Source organism: Filicampus tigris, chromosome 18, assembly GCF_054856515.1.
Source record: "Filicampus tigris isolate MCC_2025a chromosome 18, RoL_Ftig_1.0, whole genome shotgun sequence".
NCBI classification, from domain to species: domain Eukaryota; kingdom Metazoa; phylum Chordata; class Actinopteri; order Syngnathiformes; family Syngnathidae; genus Filicampus; species Filicampus tigris.
Genome location: NC_141234.1, coordinates 187,466 through 215,020, shown reverse-complemented (window position 1 = coordinate 215,020; position 27,555 = coordinate 187,466). Strand labels below are relative to the sequence as shown.

Genomic DNA, 27,555 nt, shown 5'->3' with positions numbered 1-27,555 from the left:
AGACTTTTCCAGACTTTGAGTTTGTCCAATAGTGAGAGCTCTTCCCTTTCCGCGATCGTCTCCTCTCTCAGCCTGGCCCACGCTCGTGCTCGGCGCGCCCGTCAATCAAAGCGCGAGGTCGCCCCCCCCCCCCCCCCGATTGGCGGCCTCCGGGGGGGAGCGCCGCCCTCCGCGCCGTCCCGTCCCCGCCCCCCGCCGTGCCTTCAAATGACACCGTGGGAACGCCGAGGCAGCCAAACGGTCACACGCTAGCGATTTTTGCGATTGCCCTCCTTGTCGCGACGACGACGAAGAAGGAGAAGAAGGAGAAGAAGGAGAAGAAGGAGAAGAAGGATGAAGAGGAGCCACGACTTGAGCTCGTCGGACAGCGAGCTGGACGAAGCCATCGAGGTGGAGAAGGACAGCGCCGACGCCGACGCCGACGCCGACGCCGACGCCGACGAGAGCCGGTGCGTTGCTTCCTCAACTTGCAAAACGCCAAGAAAAAAAGCAAGAACATGACTTTTTGTCAGGAATACTCGGCGACTCGACTTGAAAGCTCATTTTACAGCGCCTTTGTTTTTGCGCTTACTATACTGAATTTGAACTTGGAAAAAAAATCGTTTGAGAACGTCTTGATATGTGTGCTTATCATATAAAGTGCTGTACATGGAGCCAAAATCAGTCATACAAGAATTAAAAAAAGGGGGGGAAAGTTCCCAAAACCAAGCAATAGCACAAATACAGCAAATACACTAAAACAATAGTCAATAGAGAGTAAAAAAATGTTTAAAAAGCTGGATTTAACACCAACAGCAGATTGACAGATTCACTGTCCCATTAAGAAAAAGAAATTCGATGCAATTCAGAGGTCACGAATACTTGTTGAGTCCACTTGGGGGGAAAAAAGCTTTCTGCCATTTTTATTTCGTGTTTGTTTTTCCAGGAATGCTCGTCAAGTCACCTTTAAAAAAAACTTACGGTGCGTGCGTGCGTGCGTGCGTGTGTGTTTTTGCGATGCCGATTCAGGGATGGGCGCTCTCCTCTCAGCTCGACATCTCCAAGCACTTCCGTTCAGGTGCAGGCGAGGAAGAGGCGGCGAGGAGTGAGTCCGCTTGCCACTTTCAAAATAAACAAAGCGGAAAGTGGACGCTTGATTCCAAAGTGCCATTTCTCCCGCGCCGATTAGATCATCGAGAAACGGCGACGTGACAGGATCAACAACAGCCTGAGTGAACTCCGCCGGCTGGTGCCCAGCGCCTTCGAGAAGCAGGTGTGTGCGAGCGAGCGAGCGAACGAGCGAGCGAGCGAGCGAGCGAGCGAGCGAACGAGCGAGCGAGCGAATTCGCTTGCTCGCGAATGAGCGAGCGAAGCGAACGAGCGAGCGAACGAGAACCCGCCCCCCGCCCCCAGCCGCAGCCACCTCCCCCACCCCCCCCTTTCAATCCGAATGGATTTCTTGACCTTGTTTCCTCCACATGCGCGCTCGAGGGTTCGGCCAAGTTGGAGAAGGCGGAGATCTTGCAGATGACGGTGGACCACCTGAAGATGCTCCACGCCGCAGGTGGCAAAGGTACGCTCGGCCTTGGTTTGGCTATTCAAGATCCCAAAGTAAACGCTGGGCCATAAACGGGTCGGACAGAGCGCCGGACGGGATTTCTCTCCTTTCCGCCTCGCGTGGGCTTTAGTCAAAGTTCCACGTCGCCCGACCCGTTCGGGCAGGACGGCTTAAGTGGCCGCCATTCGTGTCGCGTGTTTTCGAGGTGGACTTTCCACCCTTTTACGTTTTGTGGCGATGAATTGAAGCTCCTCCCCTTTCAGGCTTTTTCGATGCCCGCGCCCTGGCAACGGACTACCGGGGTCTCGGTTTCCGGGAGTGCCTGGCGGAGACGGCGCGCTACCTCGGCGCGGCGGAGGGCGCCGACAGCGCCGACCCCCTGCGCGTCGGGCTGGTGTCGCACCTCAACAACTACGCCGGCCGGCGCCAGGCCCACGCGGGTCCGGGCCGCCTGGCGGCGTGGGCTCCCGCCTTGGCCTCGCCGCCCGCCCGCCCGCCCCGCGCGCCCCGGCCCCGAGCCGCTAGCGGCGGCCCCCGCTCGTCGTCCTCTTCGGCTTGGTCGTCGTCGCCGTCGGCCGAGACGCACCCCGCCGGGAGGAGAAGCGGGACCGCCGGCCCTCGCTCGGAACAGTTGCCGCCGCCCGGTGTGCGCGCCGCCGCCGCCGCCGTCTTGCATCCCGCTTTGGTGTCCTCGCCAAGAAGCAAGCATCTCCTCTCGGCGTTCCCCTTCCCCTTGGGAGTCTTCCCGCTCATCTCGCCCGCTACGGCCGGCGCTACGGCCGGCGCTACGGCCGCCCCGGGCCCGCCGGGCCCGACGGTTGCCGCGGTGGGTAAACCTTACCGGCCCTGGGGTTTGGAGATCGGAGCTTTTTGACCGGCGCAAAAAGACCCGCGATGAGCTGGACTCGTCCAAGACTGATCTGGAGAGAGTTTAGCCTTTTTGGCCCCTCGACCGTCACCGGTCCGCTGCACGCCTCTTCCCGATCCCCTCCAGTCGCCGCGCGTAGCCCATCCGGCTGGCACCTCAGCCCAGCCCAGCCCAGCCCAGCCCAGCCCAGCCCAGCCCAGCCCAGCCCAGCCCAGCCCAGCCCAGCCCAGCCCAGCCCAGCCCGTCCCTTCCGGCCACCGCCCGTCCCCTTCGGCTCGTCATCGGTCCCTTCTGGCCTTCCCTTCTACTTGCCTTCCTTCTAGCCAACCCCGTCGCCCGTTATCGCTCGCCGTCCCCGTTCCCGTCCAGCCGCCGCACCTCCCGACTCCACCCGTCGCCTGCGCTTCCCGTTCCGGCTAATGTTCGACGGGCGCCATGAGCTGGACCCTTCCGCCCTTTCTCACAAGAGAGCATTTTCCTACGCTAAGGAGGACCTTCTCGGTGATTCTAGCGCCACGTAGCAGGGGTGCGCAACAAGAGGGATTTACTGCCTTGATCGCTCTCTGTGCCTTCCCGCCCCCACTTTTCTCCCCCCTCTTAAAGAGGTTTCCCCCCGAGCCGCCGGCCGATCGGGAACGACTTTTGCAGATGGCGGAGCGGTCGTCCGTCAAGTTGCCGTGCAAGAAACCTGCCGTAAACAACCCGCAGCCGCCCGCGCGCCCCCTTGCTTGCGCACGAGCCCCTTTTGCTTTGCCCCGAAAGGCGTCGGTGGGACGAGGGCGGCCCCCCGCTTGCGTCTCGACGCGGCGGCTGCGATGAGCCAGAGCAGGCGCTTTGTTTGACGGGAGACGCAAGCAACGGAAGCGAAGCGGCCCGAGGGGCGCGCCCCCTTGCCTTCCTACGGTAAATTCAGCTGTGCTTGTATCCAGTCCAGGGCCTGTAAAGATTCGAACGCCTCCCGCCGCATCTTGCATGACTTTGGATATCTTAGAGCTATTTTTCAACTCGCCTTCACAAAGTTGTCACCTCGCGCACCTCCTTCAACATCCCGACAGGTGGCGCACCTCTTACCTCTCCCGCCGTCCTACAGACAGGCACGTTCACGTTTTGAATCTTGCCTCCCCTCTGGAGAGCACTGGCGCGAACACCGCCGCGTTCAAGTTTTTCTCGTCGCTCATGACAACCACCTGAAATAAACGAGCTCTGATGAATCACTGATGGCCTCATCCGCGTCCCTCGGGAAAAACGTTCACGCCGCTCGGATTTTGCCATATCCCCAGTCTTGCCGCGCACCTTCAAAAAAAGCAAAAAGCCAACCACTATACTAGACCGCCATTTCATTCATTCAGTGATGGTTTCCATCGGCGTAATGTCATTTTTGAATCAAACTTTGACGTGTTTCCGTCCACTTTGCAGTTTTGCATCTTGGCGCACCCCCTTTCTCCCTCGCGGCCCATAAAGGTATCCATGTTCTAGCAAAGCCTGTTATAGCCTATAACAGCCTAGAGTATAACTTGCAAATAAATCCAACCGAAATGTCCAAGTCGCACTTTGTCGCGGACGCACCATCGTTGTTACCGCTACGTCATGAAAACTTCCTTTGAATAAACACGCTCTGATGAATCAATGTCTGCGTGATGAGTGTACTTGTTTGTGTGTGTGCGTGTGGTGTTGTGTGTTTGGCACACAGGAAGCCATTAACAAGGAGGGGATATCCTGGCGGCCCACCAAGCCCCCCCCCCCCCCCCGCGCACCACCTGGGAACGAGCTGAAGAGATGGGACGCTCGCTAGGTACACCTCCACCATCAACAATTCCACTTCTCTTTCTCAATTTGCTCAGTAGAATGAAGTGGCAACCAAACTACCTTTAAGCCCAAACTTGTGCTAACGTGAGCACGATTATGTTTTTATTCATTTTATTTCATGTTGTGGTCTGCTTGTTGCTTGGTGGTGGTTGGAAATGCGAAATGATGAATCCATTGTATTTATTGTTGCCACTTGTTTTTTAGGCGAAAATTGACGTTTGGCACCATCGCGTGGCAAGACGTGGTACTGCAATAAGTTAAAGTAGCTTCTAGACTTTATGAAAAGAAAACCTGCAATTTTGATCATTTAAAAATGCATATTGGTGCTATGTTATGATGTAATATGCAGTAAATACAGCCGAATGAACAGCTCATGGTCCAAATCATCCCACATCATCACCACAAAGAGGCCGTGTTCTTCGTTGAACCCCAAATCTTTATTAACCACAGCTTGCTTGACAAAGATGTACAGTAATGCAGAAAGAGAGAGCGGGTCTCTCTTACACGCACACACACACGCACGCACGCACACACACACGCGCGCGCACACACGAATGGAAAGAGAGTCACATGACATGGCACCAACCAACGGGGTTCAACCTCGGGCGTGGCTCCTCCCTGCTAAAAGTGGAATACGAAGATGGGGGGCGGGGGGGGATGCCGGCTTTTTGACTGCTGCAGCGTTGCTAAATGCTAATTAGCTGTGTGCTATGCTAAATGCGTGTGACCGAACAAGAAAGAGAATAGGGATGCTATGCGTTAGCTTAACATGAAATGCTGCTAATGAGTGGGACGGAAAAAGGGGGGGGGGGGGGTTGCAAACGCACCACCGAAACATCGAAGCCACAAAGCAACAACAAAAGTAAAGGTCATGAAAAAATGTCAGATTGCAATCAATACTTTTTGTACTGGACATAAGAAAAAAAAAAGTATTTACACCACCGTTGTTGCTTTCTGGGCATCAGATTCCATGTTTGTTGTTGTTGTAGAGAAGAGTAGCTGATCTACGTTTTTGCTATCATTAATGACAAACACCCCCCCGCCCCCCACAAAATTCCTCCCATGTGTGCGCGACCCTGTCTCGGGATGCTGTGTGATTGTATGGAAAGGAGGAAGGAACAGGAGGGGATCAGGTGGGGGTTTATCCCCGGTGGGTGGACACTAGGACCCAGGGGAGGAGGGCGGAAGTTTGTTAAGTAGCGAGGGACAAGTGGGGGGGGGGGGGGGGGGGGGCGGGGGTCAGGGGAAGCTCTTCACGCTGTCACCTCTTCTCTCAACTCCTTGTTCCTGCGCACCTCCTGAGCGTGCCTCTCCTGGGGGGAGGGGGGGAATGTGAGTCAGCACATATTAGTCCAAGGCCAAGTGATTTGCTTTCCCGTTCTCGCTTTCCCTGCGTCAACGTCGATTCGTCCGTGCCAGGGTCAAACTGGGGCCACAAAACATTTGCGGGGCTCTCATACTGTCAAATTGAGTTAGCTGTCGTCGTATGGTTAAAATGCGATTCAAAAAATACACAACATTTCTTGCGGTCTTGTCATAAAATGAAACCTCCCATAGTGTGGAAAATGAAGGTCAAACATGCTGTATTTGAACACAAAACACCTCATGCTCAGATGTTCTATTGTATTTTGGTCATGACAGGTATTTTCATAGAATGGCGGGCTCGACGACAAATCGGAACGTAATTGCGATTTTAGGTTTGGCCTGTTTTTTTTGGACACTCCAGCTGGAGTTGAGTGTAAAACTGAACACGGCAAAAAGAATGACACACACGCACATTCTTGGTCTTAGCTTCATTCTCAAAAATTGCTAGCTTAGTGCTAACACCAATAGAAAATCGTGTTCCGGGGGTGACGAGTATTCACTACGATACAATTCTCCTCTTTTTATCTCGGCCCAAGTTGTGTATCTCCACGCCTGCACCACACTGCCCCCAAGAGGCCGAAGGGCGCACGGGCACTTTGTACTTGGCCAAAGTTGACAGCAGAGAGCAGTGTTGCACTCCTCAGACTGCTGGGCTAATGCACTCAACTTTTTGGGAAGATTTTTCGAAACCGAGATGCGGCAATATTTCCAACGGCGACGCATCCCAGGATGAGGAAATGTTCAATGCACGTCGCACGCACGTCGCACGCACATTGTTCAATGCACGTCGCACGCACATTGCTCAATGCACGTCGCACGCACGTTGCTCAATGCACGTCGCACGCACATTGCTCAATGCACGTCGCACGCACGTTGCTCAATGCACGTCGCACGCACATTGGTGGGAGGAGACGAGGGCGGCGCGCCGGATGCGCCCGGCGGGCGCTCACCTTCTCGTGCAGGCGCTCCATGAGCGCGTGGAGGTAAGCCTCCCGGTTCTCCTGGATCTGCTCCATCTTCAGCTGCAGCTTCTCCTCGGCCATGCGGCTGAAGTTGCTGTTCTCCTCCATGGCCTTGAGCAGCACGTCGCGCTCGTGCTCGCGCTTCTCCGCCAGCGCCCGCAGCACCTGCGCCTCCTGGGACTGACGCACGCCCGGCACAAATACATAGGCTAAGCTAGCAACAAGGCGGTCAAAAGCAAATTCGGCGCCCCCCCCCCCCCGCGAGAGCTCCAGGGGGCTAAGCCGCCTTGACGCGCGGGCCTCGTCTTTGGGACTCGGGGGCCACTTGTCTTTTCGCGCTCTGTGATCGCAGAATGCAGATTGATCGTTTTGCGAGCAGGCAAAGGCGTGAACGGAAGGCGCTTACTCTCCTGCGGTCCTCGGCGGCCTCCAGCTTCTTCTGGATGTCGTCCAGGGAGATGTCCCTCTTGGGGGGCGAGGCGACGCCGTGGGCGGCGTCCGACACGGGCGACGTCGGCTTGAGGAGGATCTCGAAGGCCTGGCCCGACGCGCGCTTGTCGATGGGCTTGATGTCCAGATCTGGCAAACGACACGGCTCGCTCGCTTCAGCGGGTGATCGATCACTCCACTGGCTGAGACGCAACCTTCCGCGTGATGTCGAATGACACTCGGCGTATAAATAGCTCTTAGTCCGGGGGGCCAGTGCCCCTGCAGTCGACCCCCCCCCCCCCACCCCACCCGCCCCCCAAGCTTGCGAGTGAGTGACATGCAAGCTTCCAAGTTACCTTCAAAGTCTCCCAGGGTTTTCTTGCGGCTGTCGGGGTAGAGGCAGGAGCAGATGAGCGAGAAGACGGAAATCTCCTTCATCTTCTCCTTGTAAGCTGCCGACACACACCAAACAAACACGACGGACGGACGGACAGAATTTCATTAACCCACTTTTGCCGCCACGGGACCACTTTGATGTTGTTCGTCATCACACATCCCCCCAAAAAAGAAAAATGAATAAGATAAAAGGGGCTTCGGTGGCCATTTGTCGTGATTGCTGTCATTTTGATGCTGCCGGCGTTTTCCAGCAAGCGACCCTTTGATTCCGTATTCATTTATTCATGGGGCGATGATGATGATGATTTTGCCTCTCAGCTGTTCTGCGAATAGCAACACTGTGAACTGACTTAGGCATAAGCACGAAGCTTTGTTTAGTTTGCTTGCGGTCTCGAAAGAGGACCTCCTGTATTTGCTCAGCCGAGACACTTCATTAGGCACACGTGAGAGCTTTGCTGCACTGCCAAAACCAAAAACCAGAGTGTTCACCAAATGTTGACATTAGGGCTGGAAAAAAAGAATTCTATTGAACTGTGATCACGATTTTGGCTGCCACGATTGTTGGAAGCTGATCACCGGCGATATTTATTGCCGATGTTGCTAAACAAGCACTTTCTCAACCAAGTCAGCCAACCAGCAGGGGGCGCATGCGTGCGTGTTGAGATGCCCCAATAACAAGTGAGGTCGAAACTCTTGACAACCGTTTTGGTTTGGAGATGCCTTTTGTTTTTTTAACCTGAACCCTGAAGCCCTGACCAAAAAGGCCATCCTGAAGGGGTGCAGGTGTACCTAATGAAGTGGCCAATGCTCGTCTGAGATTTTTTCGCATGCGTGGACCATTTTGGGGTTTCCTTGGAGGGCTGGGCGAGCGCGTGTGAAAAAGTACCACGGAAGAAATGTTTATTATATATCGACATTGAGAAATTGTGGGTTGAAGGTTTTTGCTGCGTTTTAAAAACACTTCCTTTGTTTTTACAGTGGCAGGGCGGGCCGGATTAAATGCACTCACGCGGCTGTAGGTTGCCCAACCCCGCCGTGCACAAAGAATGGAAAACGTCAACCTGATACCTGAACCGCTTCCTCCGAGAGAATTCACCCGATGGCCCCAAAAAAAAAATCATCATGGCATGGCAGGAGGTACAAATGCATCAAATGCACATGTCTACTATTGAGTTGATGGTGCGGTTTTTGTGGAATTTTCTACCTGAACCAACTGTGCCCAGGTAAATACCCCGAGGAGCTCCACACATCACCTCCCACCATTTGTATTTCTCGCGACACCTTCTCGGGGCTGAGAAGCCTTCGCTTCCATTAATACAAAGGAATTCAATTGACAGGGCCTTCCTTTTCGCCGGAAGCAATCGGAGCTGTCGGCTTGGGAGAGACCCCCCCCCCCCCCCCGCCAAACCCCCACCACCACAAAACAAAAGGAGGAGAACGACGCTGTCAGGCAACTCCAGCAGCACTTGAAATGCGCAAAATGAGCTGCCCCAGTGAGCAGGGCGTGCGCGCGTCGCTTCACGACGCCGTGACAAGGCTGCAAAAGTCAAAAGGAGGAGCGAGCTGGGCTCATTGGCAAGGGAAAGCGCTTCCACCTGAGCCATTAGGAGACCCTTGAGGGCTTTTCGTGGCCGTTGGGGGGATGGCAGTCCCGCTGGGACTTTGGGACCCCCTCAGAGGGGAGCAGACGCTCACCACCAGAGAAAGAAAAAGCCAGCAAATCTTTGGGGGGGGATTTGCGTACGCTGCCCAAAAGCGCTCAAGGTCCCCTCCAAAAATCCCAATCGCCTACGAACGTTAGCGTTATGTTGAAGCAAGAAACCTGTCGCGTTACGCGATGACGGCTCGGCACACAGAAATAGTCGAGTCAAATTTGGGGCGGGTCTTTTCGCGGCTGCTCCACACTTTCCGTTTCATTCCATCGCCCGAAGCCAACAGCGCGTCGATAAGTCCAGGGAGGAAGTGGCGATGGCGCTCACGGATGCTTTCCCGACAGCGCCTTTGCTGTGCAATTAGCTGATCGACAAACTCGGTGGCAAAGCATGGAACGCGTATGGAGCGCTTCAGGGCGGGGCCTTCTTTGTCCGTTGGCAATTTTAGTCGACATCAACGTTCCAGTGTGAGCTTTTGCCCTTTCCCGGAGACTCATCCAAGTCACTCCGTGGAAACGGACAATCTGGGCAAGTCTTGAATATTGGCTTCCGCTTTGGTGGCCATGCGCTACCGTCCCGAGGGAGAGTTGGCTCAGGTTAGCCTGTGCAGGTGGCCCAAATGGCACCTTGAAAGCAAAATGGCCGCCTAAGTGGGCTGCGCTCTTCATAGCGTCTGGCCGACTCTGATTTTCGCTTTACCAATGAGAAATTGAGCAGTGACGCGCAAGCGCCTCGCTAGCCTTGCTAGCGCTACGAAATGAAAGTTGAAAGTTACGCGTAGCGATCGCAAAGGAAGCGGAAGTGTTGCCGTCTTTCACAATAGTTGTCAATGTTGCTAACTGGACAGCAACCTTTGGCTCATTTGTTTTATGTCACTTTATACTTTTGTTGTTTCGAATGAAAAGGACATTTTGACGAACCAGGATGAATGGACTTTTGGGAACTCATGGGGGGGCGGACATGGCATAGGTCCTACATTCAATGAGTTTTTGCGCGTCTCGTCATGATGAGTCCACGTGTGGGATTTGTCACGTAAGTCGGCCTCCTTGCGCGGACGTCGTCACTTCCTCTCGGGCCGCTTTTCAAGAGAGGCAAAAGTCATCCGAGCCGCTCGCGGGCGTGCGCGCCATCGATCGGTCGATCGGACGAATGCGCGGCTGCCGCAAAAGGCGCCGGAAGAGAAACGGGGGCCGGGGGCCAGCTGGAGCTGCATGACCACACCTAATCGGACAGCGGGCGGAAAAAAGGAAGACGTCCAGGAAGACGGACACGGGCGGCCGGCCGCGGCCTTCGCGGTCTCGAGTCCGTCAGAATGACGATTGAAATTTGAGCCGAAGGCTGCCGGGGGGCGCGTCGGCCGAGCTCTCTCGAGGCCGCCTCGTGTGTGCAAAGCGGCAATCGGCGTGCGCCAGGGAAAAAAAATCTCAAGCGTCCTTGCACAACAGAAAGGGCGCAAAACAGAAAGCGGACCGCGACGTCAAAGAGCACATTTGCAATTCGGATGGCCGGAGCGAAGCCGCTGAGCTCGGAGGAGGACGGGGAGGAGGGTGGGGAGTGGCGGCTGGGGGCCGGTTGGGGGGAGGGGGGCACGCCGGCGATGTTGGGTGGGGTCGCTGGCTCTGCATTATGCTGCGCCGCCGTGACTCAGGCGAGACGGGGCAGGTGGCGCTGCTGCAACGCCCAGATAAGGACAACCCAAAAATTGGGACAGGAAAATCCATCACCTTGATTTGTTCGAATGAGCAAAATTTGCCTCGCTGGCTGACTGGTGCCTCGCGAGGATGATCGACAAAAGGTGTCGCGTGCAAAATATCAATCCTAAAAAAATGAGACATCAATGAGGACATTTGGCCGAGGGACGCCGAGCCCTTCCCACCCCAACCTCCCTCAGCAGCCTTTTGTGCCGCGGGCGCGCGTCGCCGCATCCCATCCGAGCGAGCATCCTCATGCGTACGAGCGATGCTCACCGTCATCACGATCGCAATCGTAACCATGATGATGCAAACACATCCGAAGGCTCACCGATTGCGGTCTTGGCCATTTCTGCGGTGCAGGGCGGACGAGGACGACGACGGCGACGACGCTGCTGCTGCTGCTGCTGCTGCTGCTGCTGCTGCTGCTTGCTCGTTCTCAGGGATGGGCAGGACTGCCGCTAAGGCACTGAGTCAGCAGAGAGAAAGGCGGGGGAGGGGGAGGGGGGGGGGGGGCCGGGGCGCCTGCTGCCGTTGTGAGCGACAGGAAGCAGGTGGCGGGGGTGTGCCCGCGCCACCCGGGCCCTTCACAACAAAAGCAAGCGCCGTCATCTGAAGCGAGCCAAGTGTCAGGTACACTTTCAGAGCCCGGATTGAATGACGTGCAATTCTTCTCCTGCTTCTTTTTTGTTTTACTTTCATATGGAGCCCCTCATATCTGCTTCCATGCAGCCAGGGAATTGTACCAATTTATTCCCAGCACTGTATTCCCTTCATTTGGTAGCATTTCTCTCGGCCGCCCTGCTGCCAGTACACACACACGCGGACGTTCGATTGAGAATTAAACTGCGCAGGGCCTTCAGAGTCCCTAGTGTCGGTACTGGAAGTAACCAATCACAGTGATGTCAGCATTTGGGCATCCTCCGATTGGTTGGCCAGGTAAATTCCCACCAGCTTTGTCCTTGGAAGAAGGTCTAAATAGGCTGCTGAATTCAGAGTTTCTCAAGCTCAGGACCCAAAACGGTCCCTGAATGAAACACCAATATTGATGACTAAAATACTCCAAATGAAGGCCACAGTGTTTGCTTGTGTATCGTTTTTATATTTGGAGGTCTTACATTTCCTGGCAGTCTTTGCAAAATAACTGAAAATGGACCGAATTGGGCACCCTTTTGGCTCTTATTTGGGTGTTCTGAGCAAGTTGCCGAGCAGCTTTCTACCTGGAAAAAAAAAATCTATCCCCGATGTTGACACTATAATCGAAATTGAGGGCACAATGTTTTATTTTCTGTTATCGCACCTAGGCGTCTTAGCAACGCATTTGTATACCAGTGTGTTGGGACTAACCTGACCATTGGCGGAGGGAGCCTGATTATCTGAAGCCAACCTGATGATGGCGACTAATACCGTATCCCTCCGCCTAAACGCACCCCCTGCCTGTAACCTCTTCTACGCCGTTCGTCTTCCTCAAAATAAGTAAATAAATAAATCTATGAATCAAATAAAATGAACAAGCAAGTCATGTCACGGTTCAAGCACGCCAGCGGTGAATGACAAGTTGGAGCGTGACCACGGAAGCGTTCTTTGTGGGGAGGAGGAGCTAGGCGGCTAGCCGACTCCAGATTGTGACAGCCAGGCTAGCCTCAGTCACGCCGCTGCAAGGACAAGACGCGCTTCTCTCCTCCTCACCTTTTGCTTCCTGGTGGCAACACACGTGGTATGTTCGCCTTTTTACCCCCCAACTTCATCTTCCCAAACTTTCTCCCTCTCCTTCTTACACACTCGCATGTCCCTTGTGTCTTGCTTTAGTAGCGCGCGCGAGCCAAAGAAAAAAGAGGCCAAGTGAGATTTCGTGGGCTAGCATCCGCAGCATCCTCGCGCATTAGCATATGGCGTCACTTTATGCCAAAAGGTAGCACGAGCGACAAAGCTTCCGTTTCGAGTTGGATTATTCATGGAGCAAAATTTATCGGCAACTGTAAGTAAGTCTTTTTTTCCTATGCGTCCGACGACGACTGGAAACATTTTCAAGCAGTGGAGGAGAATGACGTCACGAGCCATGCTCCAGCGTGGGGTCGTCGTTTCCGGATTTCATTTCACTATTATTCGAATAAATTCTGCACAAACGCATCGGTCTGATAATAGCGCTCACTTTTTGAGAAAAAGAGAGGTATCCATTTTTCAATAAGCGCTACCCCGACTTACAAGATGAATACGTTCTGTGTGACTAAGCGAAAGCGATTCCTGTATCACAGCTGTCATGAAACCATTCCGTTGGGTCTGAGAAACAAGTTTATGGTTACTATATGTATTGTACAAAGCTGGGCAGTCCGGCCGTCTCTGGGCCAGACCCGTCGGACCCTCTGGCCCGGCCGGATGCCCGTTTTTGGGGCGGGGGGCTGACACGTTTTACAAAAGGGATGGACCAAGCATGGCCGGAAGTGGATTTTAGTCCGGCCCACTAATCGGTCCTCATGCGTGTGACGTGCTCGTGAGGCGGCCGACGTTCATCTCAGCCTACTCGGTGAAAGGCTTGTTTTTAAGCTTCTTTCTACTCCCGCAGCGGCGAGAGCGACAACTGCCACATTGATTCACATGACCGACGCATTGTGCTGTTGGCGACGGGTCTGCGACACGTGCCACGCACCCATCAGGAATTGTCTCTGCTCTGATCGGTCCATTATGTCACATGTTGCGATGACATACGGTTTCCCACACGGAGAGGAGGAGAGCATGCAGCACGCAGCTCGTTGCTGCTGCAAAGCAAACTAGTTTGGCAGCGGCCGGCGTATGTGTAAAAAGAAGCTACTCGCCCACGTTCCCCCTTAGCCGCCACCTTCCAGATCGTCTTCGTAATAAAATTAAACGCACCGTCTAGTCATCTCGGTCACTTTATGGTTGTAGCAGGCACGATATCCATTGTTGTCGCTGTCTTTTTGAAGCGACGCCCCCCGACTTGGAACGTAACTGTTTCAAAACAACTTGTGTCCGCGAGTATAGTCAAGCTGCGCGCAGCCCTCTAGGGTGACGCCGGCACATCAAGGTGGAGTTCATGCACTTCTTCTGGCGTCTTCCCTACTTTGGGAAATACGGCGTAGCAAACCTGCTGTGTATAGTGGTTTGCTGGCATGCTTTTATTTTGACGGCCGGGAAGTGTGAAGGAGGGGAAGTGTGGAAAATAAGTAACTTGTTGACTGCGACTTCTGGCCGTCCGTTGGACCCAAATAATTATACAATACGACAAATCCAACCCTGGGCCTCGCAATGCATGTAAGCACACGCACGTTGGCTAAATCGTACTGGCGCATTTGAAGCGTGTCCACAGCGGGTTCGAATTGTAAATTAGCCAGCTAATGATCTTTAAAAAGCCGCTGCCGTTAGAGCATTTCTCACGCGGCCACGTCAATCACGGACGCTTTTTGGGTTTTTTTTTTTTGGGGGGTCGTCGGGCAGAACGGGGCGGGGCTCGCCAATGTTTATGAATTTGCCCGGAGGGTCGCGGCCGGAAGGGTACCCGAGTTAAGGGCGGAGGGTCGCGGCCGGACCGGCAACAAAAGGGCCAAGTGCCCAGCCCTGGTACTGTAGAATTCATATATTGGATGTGTGCATTTAAGGGGTGTGGCCTAGTGAGTGACATAAGGTGCCATATTCAGATATTGGTGCGTGAGCGTTGGGGTGTGAGTTGTGGCTACAGCAGCTTCTTGCCAGCCTATGCAATTTCATTTTGTATTTGCGTGTTTGACTGTCGGTTCGGTTCGATAGGCGCCGGAAAGAGCTCTCCTTGCCCACGTGCAAAATGATTACATGTCCTGAAGTAAAGCTCCATTCCCACCCCATTGTAGATGTCTGACTAACGTGTTAGTAAACGTTCATGCGAGCCATGAGCCGTTGTACTTTCGGCAACGTGCTATTTAGCATAAAGACTTTCCCACACCATGTTAATTAATACTTGGGTGGGCCTCCCGAGTAAACAGATGACATTTGTGTTGAAAGTTACTATTCGACTAGTGTAAGTGTCATGGCTAAAACCCACTAACAAAAACCGGACATGATAAAACCAGTTCTGAGATAAAAACACCCCGACCCCACCCCGGCCGGCGTCCGCCCACCTTAGCCACCCAAGTAGATTCAAGATATGTGGGAAAGACTGGCGTACGCTCGCTAAAAGGAATCAAGGTTGATCATGAATTCGTGACGTTGCTCCTGTCGTGTACTGCGCGGCCTCCCCCTTTCCTATGTCTCAGCATGTGAAGAAAAAGCAAAGCACACTTTGTTTGGAGCTAAGCCTTTCCAGCAGAGCGCATCAGGTGACCGTTGTGTTTTAATTCCGCCGTCGTTGAACCCCCTCGGGAATGCGACAGTATGGAAATGACACGTGAGCGTCTGATCCCTCATCTATAAGACGTTTGTTTTCTTTCTTTCTGCCGACTCCCGAGAGCACCGGCGCAGCCGTCGCTTTCCCTCGCTCGCTGGCGCGCGCCAATGTGCTCCTGCGATCACGCCTTGCCCACCTCTCGACTTGTTGCAAATGCTAACACGTCAACAAAGAACTGGTGCCAAAAGCTGCACCAAAGTGGGAAATCCGCTCAAGTGCGTTCATTCCCGTCAAGTGCGTTCATTGGTCATCAAAGCTTTTCGAAATGGACAGGAAAGGTTTCTAAGTCACCTTTAGACATTGCTTGCTGTCGTGCAATTTGGATCAAGTCAACCACTGTTGAATGAAACCAAAATAAGTAAGAAGTACGCACACTTTAAGTAACGTTTGAACATGCAAATTGTGAAGAGAAGTTTCTGAGCGTCCAGCACATATTTGAGGAAGGGAAATGCCAAGGCGTTGAAGAGACAGACAAGTTTGGGCGCCTGACACTGCGACAGAGTATGTATATGGGGCAATGAGTTAGTTCAGTACAATTCTTCTTTGTTTGATGTAAATCAATGAACAGTTTGCCATCTCACAAAAGCCCAACATGTTAGTGTCAAAGTCACATGTTTCTTTTCTCCAAAAAGCACCTTTTCACCACTCGTTGGTCAGAAACTGGTGTTTTTGTTGCGACCGACCAATGTTGTACTGCTGTTGACTAAAAAAACAGGACAAGCTAGAAACGGTTTGTCTTTTTCCCGGCGCAAGTAGAGCGTCTCCCCTTTCTTTCGGTAGGTTACAAAACGTCAGAGCATAATCTCGTGCGGGTCTTGCAAATCAGCCCAAATGCTCCAAAACGGCCGGCGAATTCAAAATTCAAATGTATTTATACGGCACTTTTCAGACCCAAAAAAATGCAACTCAAAGTGCCGTCCAATAAAAATGTCAACATAAAAGGAAGACCCGCTTCCGCCCGCCCTCCCACCAAACAAACCAAAAGACGTATATCTCTCGGCACTCGCACATACAGCCCCTCCCCCCCACACACACACACGCCCCTCCACACACACACACACATACAAAGCTCACAACCTGATAAAACCTGATAGAATGAGTTGGGCAGCTGTCAGCACAAAGCTACGTTCACTTAGGAACAGGAAAATGTGTCTGCCACGCGCAAAGAAGCCTTGGCCAAAAACATGTGGAAAGTCTGCTATTCCCCCCATTTTAGAATCATGTTTGCCATTTCCTTGTCCTGCTTGAAATGTTGCCTATTTCAAACCGTATTTCAAGCGCCACGTCCACTAGATAGATGCAAATAAATGGTGAGGTATTCCACTTGTCATCTTTGCATGCGGGCGGCTGCGTGCGGTGTTAGATGACACGGCACTCCACAAGTTGCACGCCGTATCATTGCTCAGGGGAGTGTCCTCTCCACTGCCGTTATTTATGAGCGACGTGCTCTCGCTCACATGTGGTGTCTCTCTTTCTCTCCCCTTCTCTTTCACCCGCACACGCAGCCTCTCTCGAGCCCCCACCTACTAGTCCGCTCCCCCATAACGCTCTGTTGGCTGGCCGCGGTTCTGCTCTCTGCGCTCGTGGGAGGTGGCAGTCAGGAGCCCGTTAGCATGGTCAAGGAGGAGGGCGACACGGCGTCCCCAGGCGGCGGCGGCGGCGGCGGCGGCGTGCGACTGAAGCAGGAGATCTCCCTGCTGCACGGCGTCTGCCTCATCGTAGGCAACATGATCGGTTCTGGCATCTTCGTGTCACCCAAGGTAACGTAAGACGAGGATGGCGTCGGACGAGCCCGGCGCCACCGTCTCCTGCGAGTTGAGCGCCAGCGCGGCGGCTGAGCTCGTCTTGCCTTTCTTGTGCCTTTCAAGATTTGATTCCAACCAAAAGTGGCATTCGATCCAATCAAACATGAACTTCTCTGTTCAAACAAAAGGCAGTATCAAGAGCAACAAAAGGGACCACGAAAATCAATTCACCTCTGAGTGGGCAACTTTTTTTTATTAACTACAACAAAAAATCCCACGACTGTCAGTTCTTGTTAGCCATTTTTTTCAGTTCGTACATGCTTTGTTAATTCTTGATTTCTCTACAACACTCTACCGACTTATCGAAATGGTCCAAAAAATGTGTTAAATATAAAACCGGGTCTTACATTTCTGCAGGGTGATCACAAATTGTCAGAAATTGTTTTTTAATCCTCACATTACTTCTTTTTTTTTTTTGTGGGATAAAAAACCCCATTAAGTTAATGAAAGTTTCACAAAAATGATTCACATTCCTTCAAATTGCTCACAATTTATTTTTGATATATTTGTAGAATAATTTGCAAAATGTAGCCATTTTTCAACAAAATTATAAAAATGAACATTTCTGCCAAGTATTGAAGAAAACAACCCAACTGTCCTGTTACCCGTAAGTTACTCGCATCCACAAAATACTCCCTTAAATAATAAATGGCAAAAAGAATCCTAACATTTCAGGTATTGACCAATCACGGTTCAGCTTGCAAACGCCTCATGATCAAATTCAGAAAACAAGTGAGCCGTGATTGGTCACTACCTGACAAACTGTGATGATGTCATTTTCAGATGACAAAATGGCCGCACCCCCGGATGGCTAACCCCCCCCCCCCCAAAAAAAACTGCTAGATTTGACTGACTTTGACTCCACAAGCGCAGTATTATTCAGAGCGCCGTCTTTGGACTAGTTGGGCCACACAAATTTTGGACTTGACTTTGTCTTTCCAATTTGTCCAAATATCGACGTTGTGTGGCTGGACGCAGGGGGTGCTACTGTACACGGGCTCCTTCGGCTTGTCGTTGGTCATCTGGGCGATCGGAGGGGTCTTCTCCGTTTTCGGCGCCTTGTGTTACGCCGAGCTGGGCACCACCATCCGTAAATCAGGAGCCTCCTACGCGTACATCCTGGAGGCCTTCGGGAGCTTCTTGGCATTCATTCGGTATGTAGTGTCAACCCGTCTGACTGCCTCGGCAACACGTACCTGTCATGACTCACGCATGGCATCTGGTTTTTCTTCTTCTTCTTCTTCTTCTTCTTGGGCAGGCTATGGACGTCGTTATTGATCGTGGATCCGGCTTGCCAGGCGGTAATTGCTTTGACTTTCTCCAGCTACCTGGTCCAGCCCTTCTTTACTACATGCCCCGCCCCCTATTATGCGGTGCGCCTCATCGCTGCCGCCATCATTTGTGAGTTTTGCAGAGCAAACTGTTTTGGTACACTCAGATCAGGAAATATCAATAAAATGCTTCAACTACGACAACATTTTTACCAACATCGATAATTCTTTGAATATTTGTTTACCCTTCCGAAATCAGTGACAATGACAAGATGGGTTTTTTTTTATTTTTGTTTAAAAAAAACCAATGATTCCAATGATTTTTTTTTTTTGGGCAGAAAATTATCAGTAAAAAATCATCACATTCCGATAAAGTGTTCATGGAAAATTCTTTAAAATTTGGACTATTTTTACCTCGGACAATACGGATTCTCAATTTCATTTTATCCACACATTTAAAAAAAAAAAAAATTCTACAGACATTTTCAATATGTTCATGCAAACTTACTACTAATTTCGGAAAGGTTCTCAAATTCTACTGACAAATTTTAACATTTTTATGAAGTTGCCGCCAAAATGCTTCCGATTTGTACAAGATGTTCCCAAAATGCGCTTGCTTGTTTGTTAAAAATACATGCAAAGAGGACCTTGGAGGAAAAATAATAACGCATAATAAATTGTAATTGCAATATTGAGGGGAAAAAACTCGCAATTAGCTTATCTTGCACAAATGTTTAATGCTAGCGACGAGTTCAGTTTCCTGTTCATGGCTTAGCATAGCACGGCAGCGATTTTGGGCACATGTAAGACTACCCTGCCAAGTGACAAGTAACACTTTCCTGACTTCACGCAGTCAGTGTCGCAGTGTGTTAAGACTCGAGCAGTGTTTGCTCAGAGCTGATAACGCCTCCAAAAGGGCGGGTCGGTCAGCCCTTAGTAAAGTCCGTTGACGTTGCAAAATCAAGCAAGCGGAGCCCCACTAGCACGCTCGGCGTGGAGTCAAATGAACGTGTTGAGATTTTACGAGCCCTGCCATCGGCGCGTTTGTCTGACCCTGCCCGGCTTTTGCACTTCGTCAACCTCATCAGGCAAATATGTTGACTCATTGACATGAGCTTCCTGCCAAACGTGTGCGTTGTATTTCAGGTTGAACTCAAGCAGTCAGCCACGATACAAACCGCATTTGACATGTACCTGTTTGACTTTGTGCACTTGAAAGCAATTTCAAAACAAAACAAATCAAAACGTATTGTCATTTTGCCACAAATGGGGAAAAAAAAAAGGGCTGTCAAAACGAAATGTCCGTCTTGATTTTCGCGGTCTAATTTGAAAACAAAAATCCATAGCAGGAAATAATGGAAAATGACTTCATCCATTCAAAACGATGAAATGTTACCCATACAAAAATTAGGCTAATAGCCCATAAAAAAATGTAGCAGAATTGAAGTAAAAATTTTCATTCGTAATTTAAGAGCATGAGAAAAATTTCTTTAGATAATTTTCATACACATTTATTTCATACAGATGTTGTAGACACAGGGCTCAGTCGCTCCAATTTCTACAGATTGTTCAGAGAAAGTACAAAATCTTCCCCCAAACTGTTATTTCGAAAACAAATTCACAAAGGGCTTTTCAAACATACTTAAATATCGTGGCTCTCCTGTGAAAAAGACGCATGTCCAATTTTGTAAGGTTTAAACATTTCAAATGGACACAAGTGTTTTTCACAGGACAGTGACGATATTCTAATACGAATGTAATAATAATAACAATAATGTATTCTAACTTTTCATTTAAATGGATTCAAATTTACAGCAATTTATATGCTTGATTTTCATAACAAAATCTGAAAAATTCTTCTTTCGGATTCTTGAAATGTATTCAAAATGTTCTTTAAAATTCATGCCAAATTTTCTGGACACTTTTCAGACAAATTCATTCAAATTGATACAAAATGACCCAACATCTCCCAAAAATCATGTACTGCCTGAATGCTTGCCTTGAGTTTTGACACTTTTGACCATTACTTAGTATAAAACTTCTCTCTCGCCCCCAAATCCTGAAAATCCGATGAAAACCGAACCCAATTTTTGTACAAATATTTCACAGCGTTCTCTTTCAAATATCTTTGATTTCCACTGAAAAAATTCTCTTTTGTTTCCTACAAAATGTTCACAGCATTTTCCATCAAATCTCTTTACATCCGTGCGCAATTTGACGATTTCAAATTGCCCAAAGTTGCTGTCAAAATTCTGTCAAAAGTTCTGCTTGTGAGAATATTCCTGAATAGGTTCAAGCCAAACCTTCCAAAACATTTTTGGAACTCAAGTTGCGCACATTTTTCTCAAAGCGGCATTTCAAAGCAAAATGCATCCATCCGACAACGCTGCAGCTCCGCTTAGCTTTCCTCAAATGACGCGTGACTCTTTCTCAGGCCTGCTGACGTGCATCAACTGCTTGAAGGTGAAGTGGGGAGCCATTCTGCAGGTCATCTCCACTGTGGCCAAAGTGCTGGCACTGATTTTGATCATCATCACCGGCCTCGTCAAGCTAGGGCAAGGTACGGGTCGTTCAACGGCTTCAGGTCGGCCGCTTAACTGCCAGACAGCCTCCCGAATAGGTGTTCCTGATGTGTTGTGTTCCGTGGCAATATGAGCGCAGAAAGAGTAGATGCCTTTCTTTCGATATTTTCCATAACAAGCTTTTCTCTAGCTTTTTCCATCCTCGGCAGTCGAACATGGGCTGGTTTCGGCAAAAACACCGTTTCAGACCAAAAAGTGGACTAAATGGGCTTTTTGGGAAAAAGAAACGTGTCAAGCAGACAAGTGATATTGCCGCTAATGTCTTTTGTGGCACCTCCAACTCTCCCAACAACATTTGCATGGCACATTTACAATTCATGACAGATCACGAGCAACGCAAAACTCACCGCCTGGCTCGAGTTGACCGCGCTTGCCTTCGGAACTTGTCCGGAACGTGTTGGCAGGTCCAGCCGAGATTCAAAGGGACTCCGTGAATAGAAAGGTCCGCAACGGTCGATGACTTCACGGCCATCCGCGTCGGCATGCCATTAAAAGAAATAAAAGGGTTCATACGAGCTCAACCTCTTCTGTCAGGTAAATCATTAAAACACAACCCAATGAAGCAAAATACAGCGTGTAGGACATTCGATTCGATTAGGTTAGCTAACCTTTGTTACGCCCACAGAGGTGAACTTTGGATCATCTCAACAAGCAATAGTTGTGGCGCACCCAGCCAGACGATGGCGAAGCGTACTGATGCTCCGCAAGAAAGCTTTATCCTTCATTGAAAGCTGGTTCCTCGCGGACACATCGTAAGAGCTACGGCATAAACCAAACAATAATAAACATGAGGGGTGTAACGGTGCGCTAAATCACATTTCACATAAAAAAAAAAAAAATCGAAAAAATCAGGATTGTGATTTTTATTCTTAAGAAATCGCGACGTGATGCGACACGCTAGTCGACCTTGAACCAGTGCAACCGGTCGAACGTGTGATATGGTTGGGATACGTTTGTAGACAGTGACAATATTGACGGCTTTTTAAAAAATCAAATAAAACTAGTGCTTCTCTTGCGCTGGCACTTTCTTTTTACATTTCTGATTGCAACAGAAAATAATAAAAGCCATTCTTTTCGGATGATGTTTCCATCTGCTACAGGGGCTGAGATATCAATTCTTTTGGAGGTGTTGAAACCTCAGGTTTTTAGAGGGTGATTCCAAAGTCAACGTGAGGCTTTCGAGAAATGTTTAGCCAGGCGCCTTAGTCCTTAATGGCTTAAATATATGGGCAATATGTGTCGTTTGACTTTTTTTGTTGTGTGTAAACTCCACCTGGCGTGTGTGGTTCAACGGCTTGAAGGAGGGCAGAAGAACATTGTTGTTTTTTTTATTCTTGCTTGTATGATCGTGAGGAGCCAAAATTGAAATCAGGAAAAATGACACATTTCCGTTGGTGGCCCAGGCCCGCTTGCCCGCTTGCCCGCTTGCCCGCTTGATGCCACGCTCCGTAGCACTCCGTAACTCCCATCGGCGTGGTTCCTTTAAGATGGATGGCATCGAATCTCCAAAGTGTGTCGTGCCGGGCTGGGCTTGGTGGAAACGTGGCTCAAAGTCATGCCGTCTCTCTGGGCTTGGTTTGGCAACAGGGTTCAATCAGAACTTCGACGACTCATTCCGAGGCTCCAAGTGGAACGCCGGCGACATAGCGCTGGCGCTTTACTCGGCGCTCTACTCCTACTCGGGCTGGGACACGCTCAACTTCATCACCGAGGAGATCAAGAACCCAGAGAGGTAGAAAAAACCCCCAATCCCGTCTCCTGCTTGCGCCGTTGTCCTGTTTGCCGTTTCCCCGGAAGAGGACGAGCCAGCGCTTGATTTTGTTGTTGCAGGAATCTCCCGCTGAGCATCGCCATTTCCATGCCCATCGTCACCGTCATCTACATCTTGACCAACGTGGCCTACTACGTGGTCATGGACGCCGAACAGGTGCTCAACAGTGAAGCTGTCGCCGTGGTGAGTGAGCGAGCGCCGCGCACGCACGCACGCACCACCCGCACCGAGCTACTTGTCTCTTGAGCGACCCTTGCAATCCTAATTGAGCTCTGGGCTTAGTCGGTGTGCCCGAAAGAAGATTGCTCGCGTGGGTTTATACTTTGGGGAGGTCCAGGAATCTTCAGGGTTGGGACTGACACCTTTTCGTTCCGCCAACGACAACTGCCGAACCAACCTGGAACATGATCCCGGAATGACAAAGTCGTTTGCGTTTTGACTGTCTTGGCGGTTGTCCACGTTTCATTGCTGCGAATCCCGATCAAAGGTATCACGTCACCTTTAGCTGGACATGAACCCCATCCACAATCCCTCTGACCGTCTCCATCCAAGCTGAGCATTTGACTCTTGTTCTCGTCACCAGATTGTGCAGGTTTACCTAATGTTGCGGCCGCTGCGCTTGACTTGCAGTCGGCCAGTCGGCCGGTCGGCCGGTCAGCCGGCCAGTCGGCCAGCCAGTCAGTCAGTCAGTCAGTCTGCCAGTCCGCCAGCGCATCTTCACTGATTGCCAGCGGAAAGTCTGTCTGTTGACTTAATGACTGGAGCGGCCCTGGCCAAGCGAATTAGTGCGCTGTAATTGTTTGCACATGGCCGACTGTCGCCTTCGTTCGGATGCCCGATCTTTGACCGTTAATACAAATGTCGCCGACGTTGTCCACAGACGTTTGCAGACGAGGTTCTGGGCTGGGGCCGCTGGCTGATCCCGCTGTCGGTGGCCATTTCCTGCTACGGCGGCCTCAACTCCTCCATCATCGCCGCCTCCAGGTCACCCTTTGATTGCCTTTACCACACTGTGAAGTCATTGACAGAAAGGTCCAACTAAATGCAATCCTAGGCGTATGCCCTTTATCCTCTGCGGAAACCAGCATACTGTTTCTCATATCGGCCTTATACTGCCCCCAGGTGGCCAAGTTGTGCACACCGGGAGCAGTGCCGCAAAGCCTATTGATTGCGATTCTATAGCCTGCTCTTTGATTTTTGTTACAAATTTGGGGAGGTGAAGTTACAACAAATGAATGGCATTTCCATTCATTTAAAGATGCGCCTTTCATCTATTTTTTCCTCAGGTTGTTTTTCGTGGGTTCCCGAGAAGGCCACCTCCCCTACGTCCTGTCCATGATCCACGTCGAGCGCTTCACCCCCATCCCTGCCCTGCTTTTTAATGTTAGTCTCAACTTTACTGCAGTACCTCCGTTAAGGGCGCCTCACGATATGGTTCGGTGGCCCTTTGCTGATTCTTTGCTTGCTAGAGGCATCGTATTTCAAAGCAAAGTGATCATATTTTCAAAGCAAAGTGATAATATTAAGAGAAAAATGCTGTACCCTTACCAGAGAAAATGCTATGGTACTTTGAAAAAGTCTGCCAAACTAAAAGCCATCATTTATCAAGAATCTAATCAGGTCTAATAGGCGAATGAAGTTGCAACCTGCCACCTACAGGACTGGAATGGAACAGCATGCGCATCATGACTTTTGAACCAAGCAAATACAATCTTTCATTTTTGGTTGGTTTTTTTCTCATGTTTTTGAATGCCTTGTAGTCATCGGTTTGTCTCGTTTTCTCTTTGCATCAGGGCGTCATGTCTCTGGTGTACTTGTCCGTGCCCGACGTCTTTCGTCTGATCAACTACTTCAGCTTCAACTACTGGCTCTTCATCGGCCTGTCCATCGTCAGCCTCATCTACCTTCGCTTCAAGGCCCCCGACATGTACCGACCCATCAAGGTCTGCGCTCCGTTTGCCCGCGTGAATTTTCCCCTTTTTTTTTTTTTTTTGACCTTGCTTCCTTCTTCATGACCAACTTGCTCCCCCTTGTGTGGTGTTCCCCGCAGCTGTCCTTGTTCTTCCCCATCGTGTACAGCCTGTGCAGCCTCTTCCTGGTGGTGGTGCCGCTCTACAGCGACACCATCAACTCGCTGGTGGGCATCGGCGTGGTGCTGTCCGGCGTGCCCGTCTACTTCCTGTGCCACCACCTGCCGCGCAGCTCCAGGCCCGCCTTCCTCAGCAAAATCCTCAGTGAGAGACGAATACGAATTTTGTCTCTGTCCTCCCCTAACTTTCAAACAGAACACATCAAAAGCAGGATTTTCTCTCTGTTTTTGCCCTGTTGTCTTTGGCTGGCTAATACGGTGTGAAAAGCAAAGTAATAGGCACGGAATCCTGCTGCCAATCGCGAAAATCCACCAATATTTGACGCCCCTCCCCGGTAAGGGCTTCTCGGTTTCGTATAGCACAAGACAGTGGCAATCCACTTCAAACGGAGAGGATCATAAAACATCGAGGCGACGCTTCGAGCATGGACACACGCGTGAACGCATGTTACATAAATGACTGTATGCAATCCTGACATTTTCAGCCGAGATTTTACTGTAGCACAAAAACCCATCCGTAGAAATGCCCCTTTGCCAACTTTTCCGTGGCTATGTAATTGTTTAGAATACACAACTGCGTTTCAAAATACAGTACTACTGAAGTACAGTAACCAAGCAGTTTTACTTTGTTGCTGCCCACCACTGGCGAAGTGTAACAGACCTTTTGTGGGGGGGGGGGTTTTCTCGCAGACACGCTTTCTTCGTACATCCAAAAATTGTGCTACTGCTGCGTGGCCTCGCCCGACATGGACCTGGACAACATCGACCCCGACAAGATGGAGTGAAAGAACGACGGAAAGGACCACGACCCTCTGCTCAAGACAATCCTCTCTCTCTTTTTTTTTTTTGTTTTGTTTTTTTCCTTCTTCAATTATCATTATCATTGCAAGAGGACGACGATGAAGAACAAAGCGGTACCGGCACACTCTACACGTGACCACATGTTGCCTCCACACGCGGCCCGCCACCATTTTGGGAAAAAATAGATGCAAGCCGTCAAGTTGCACATTTTACGTTGTTCTATTTTAAGAACACATTATTGAGGTTTTTTTTTTTTTTTTTTTTCACTGGAGCTGGGATTATAATTTTACTGTCTCACCAACAGCAATGATCATCTCACTGGAATCAAGTTTGGTTTGTGGTGCCCCCCCAGCCGAAGCTGAAAGCATTGCATCAGGTTTCTTTTCATGATTGTTCTGACTTGACTTGATCTCGTGGCTGGAAGGAGTCTTCATGTAAAGCGTCACGTGTACCGTTCAGATGGTGCGGCTCGCAACTTACGCTGCTGGTTACGTTCCAAAAAGGTGCCAAACGACGGAGGCGAGGCGTCACGCTGAAAAGAAAAATATCTAATGATCAAATTATGAGGGGTCAAAAAGTGAGCGGCAGTTTTTATTTTTTTGTTCATGTCGAAAAGCTAAAGTGAGAAATTTAGAGAAAATAGTTCAATGCTTTTAATATTGTCACTTCACGTATGCCGGAACTACCACTTTGAAACCGTTGAAAATTAGTTAAAAGAATATTGAACTAAAAACAAGACTTTCATAATATTAATGATATTTTTTTTAAATATATATATAAAAATAAGCTTTCGTGTCATATTTTTTCATTGTTTTGCATCACAGTTTTCTTTCTAGTAAAATAGGACTTTTTCTTTTTCCTACTTTTGATTCCCCAAAACCTTCAACGTAAATGCAGTTGTCAGAGACCGATTACTTCTTTATTGCAATATTAGGACTTATGTCTCCCATAGCAATGACACTTTATTCTTAAAAAAAAAAAAACCAAAAAACATTATTCCAATGTGATTACACTCTCTTCCAACTATACTATACCCCCCCCCCCCAAAAAAAAAGGTTTTCCCTCACAACATTGTAACTTTTTCCTTTCGACATGACAATATTTTTCTTTCAGCGTTGCCTCTCATCGTCGTCCGCACCAAACCTCAGGATCGGACTGCGTTTCTGGCATTTCGTTTCATGGTGCCTTTGGAGCTTTTCCCTCTGCTTGGAACTTGACTTTTTTTCTTTCACATTGCACACGTTGTGCCTGCCATCAGGGCTCGGCGGTTTGGGGTTGGTGGGGGGCGGTCGGGGGTGCTGGAACGCATCGTTTTTCTTTGTGCCTTCTGCCCGCATCGTTTTTCTTTGTGCCTTCTGCCCAAGTTTCCTGCCAATATCTGTGCGCGTCGTAATGTTTTTCAGAGCACCACAGATGTTACAGTTAGGTGTGCAAAATTCCATAAAATGTTGAGGTTGACGACTACCCATGAGCATTAACGGCAACGTATGGCAGCAAAGCAGCAATTTACCAAATTGAAAGTTGGCTCGTTATAGGGAACTTCAAGTCTATTTTAGCACAATGACAAAAGAAATTGACATGGACATTTTCGGAATTAGAATGTCAGATTTTCAAACTTTAACATGAATGTCCCATGGAAATTTAATTTATATCGATTTTTTTTTTTTTAAATTTTGCGCCAATTTTGCTAGCCTACTTCCGATTGGGCATGCCGGCATTTGTCGTTAAATGTCTTTCAAGTGCCACTAGCCAGAAGAAGCACACAAAATAAAATCAACTTGATGATGATAAAACAAAAAATGTTGCTGTTAGTGTGAGTAGCTATCCTAGGTGAGTAACATTTATATTGAAATATATAGATGTATAATATATATTTGCATTCTCTTCCAAGTGCTGAATTTCCAAGCCGAGAAAGTTGTGAGGTTCCAGTTTAATGTTGTATTTTCGTGTCAATGCCAAATATGTCCTTTGTACAGTTGGTTGTGTGTGCCAAATGTTTTTATTTATTATATTTAGAACAAACCAATTGCGTGTGTTGTGTTTGTTTTTTATATAAATAAATGTGAATAAAGTTGAGTTCTGAGGGGTTTTTTTTCAGCGCAGACATCTTCTGTATTTTGGTGCTTCTCCCATTTTAGGTTTAGTTTCACATTTG

The 27,555-nt window shown here is 49.8% G+C and overlaps 3 protein-coding genes across 3 annotated transcripts; 2 read left to right on the top strand and 1 right to left on the bottom strand.

Moving 5' to 3' along the window:
- The first annotated feature begins 195 nt into the window (after positions 1-195).
- hey1 (hes-related family bHLH transcription factor with YRPW motif 1) lies at positions 196-4,032 on the top strand. Its single transcript, XM_086015496.1, has 5 exons — positions 196-449; positions 1,009-1,084; positions 1,169-1,252; positions 1,471-1,552; positions 1,801-4,032. The coding sequence occupies exons 1-5, from the start codon at positions 334-336 to the stop codon at positions 2,409-2,411; spliced, it is 969 nt and encodes a 322-aa protein (XP_085871622.1). The 5' UTR covers positions 196-333; the 3' UTR covers positions 2,412-4,032.
- Positions 4,033-4,626: 594 nt separating this feature from the next.
- stmn2b (stathmin 2b) lies at positions 4,627-11,193 on the bottom strand. The gene is made up of 5 exons (XM_086013641.1): positions 11,038-11,193; positions 7,324-7,419; positions 6,945-7,117; positions 6,527-6,718; positions 4,627-5,524 (listed from the first exon to the last, which is right to left on the bottom strand). Exons 1-5 carry the CDS (start codon positions 11,054-11,056, stop codon positions 5,465-5,467), a joined length of 540 nt encoding a protein of 179 aa, XP_085869767.1. The 5' UTR covers positions 11,057-11,193; the 3' UTR covers positions 4,627-5,464.
- Positions 11,194-12,115: 922 nt separating this feature from the next.
- Positions 12,116-27,476, top strand: LOC147131725 (Y+L amino acid transporter 2). Its single transcript, XM_086013635.1, has 12 exons — positions 12,116-12,423; positions 16,587-16,841; positions 17,865-18,040; positions 18,145-18,287; positions 20,592-20,717; positions 22,327-22,471; positions 22,570-22,693; positions 23,391-23,494; positions 23,797-23,893; positions 24,304-24,453; positions 24,561-24,744; positions 25,290-27,476. The coding sequence occupies exons 2-12, from the start codon at positions 16,695-16,697 to the stop codon at positions 25,382-25,384; spliced, it is 1,491 nt and encodes a 496-aa protein (XP_085869761.1). The 5' UTR covers positions 12,116-12,423; positions 16,587-16,694; the 3' UTR covers positions 25,385-27,476.
- The last annotated feature ends 79 nt before the right edge of the window (positions 27,477-27,555 follow it).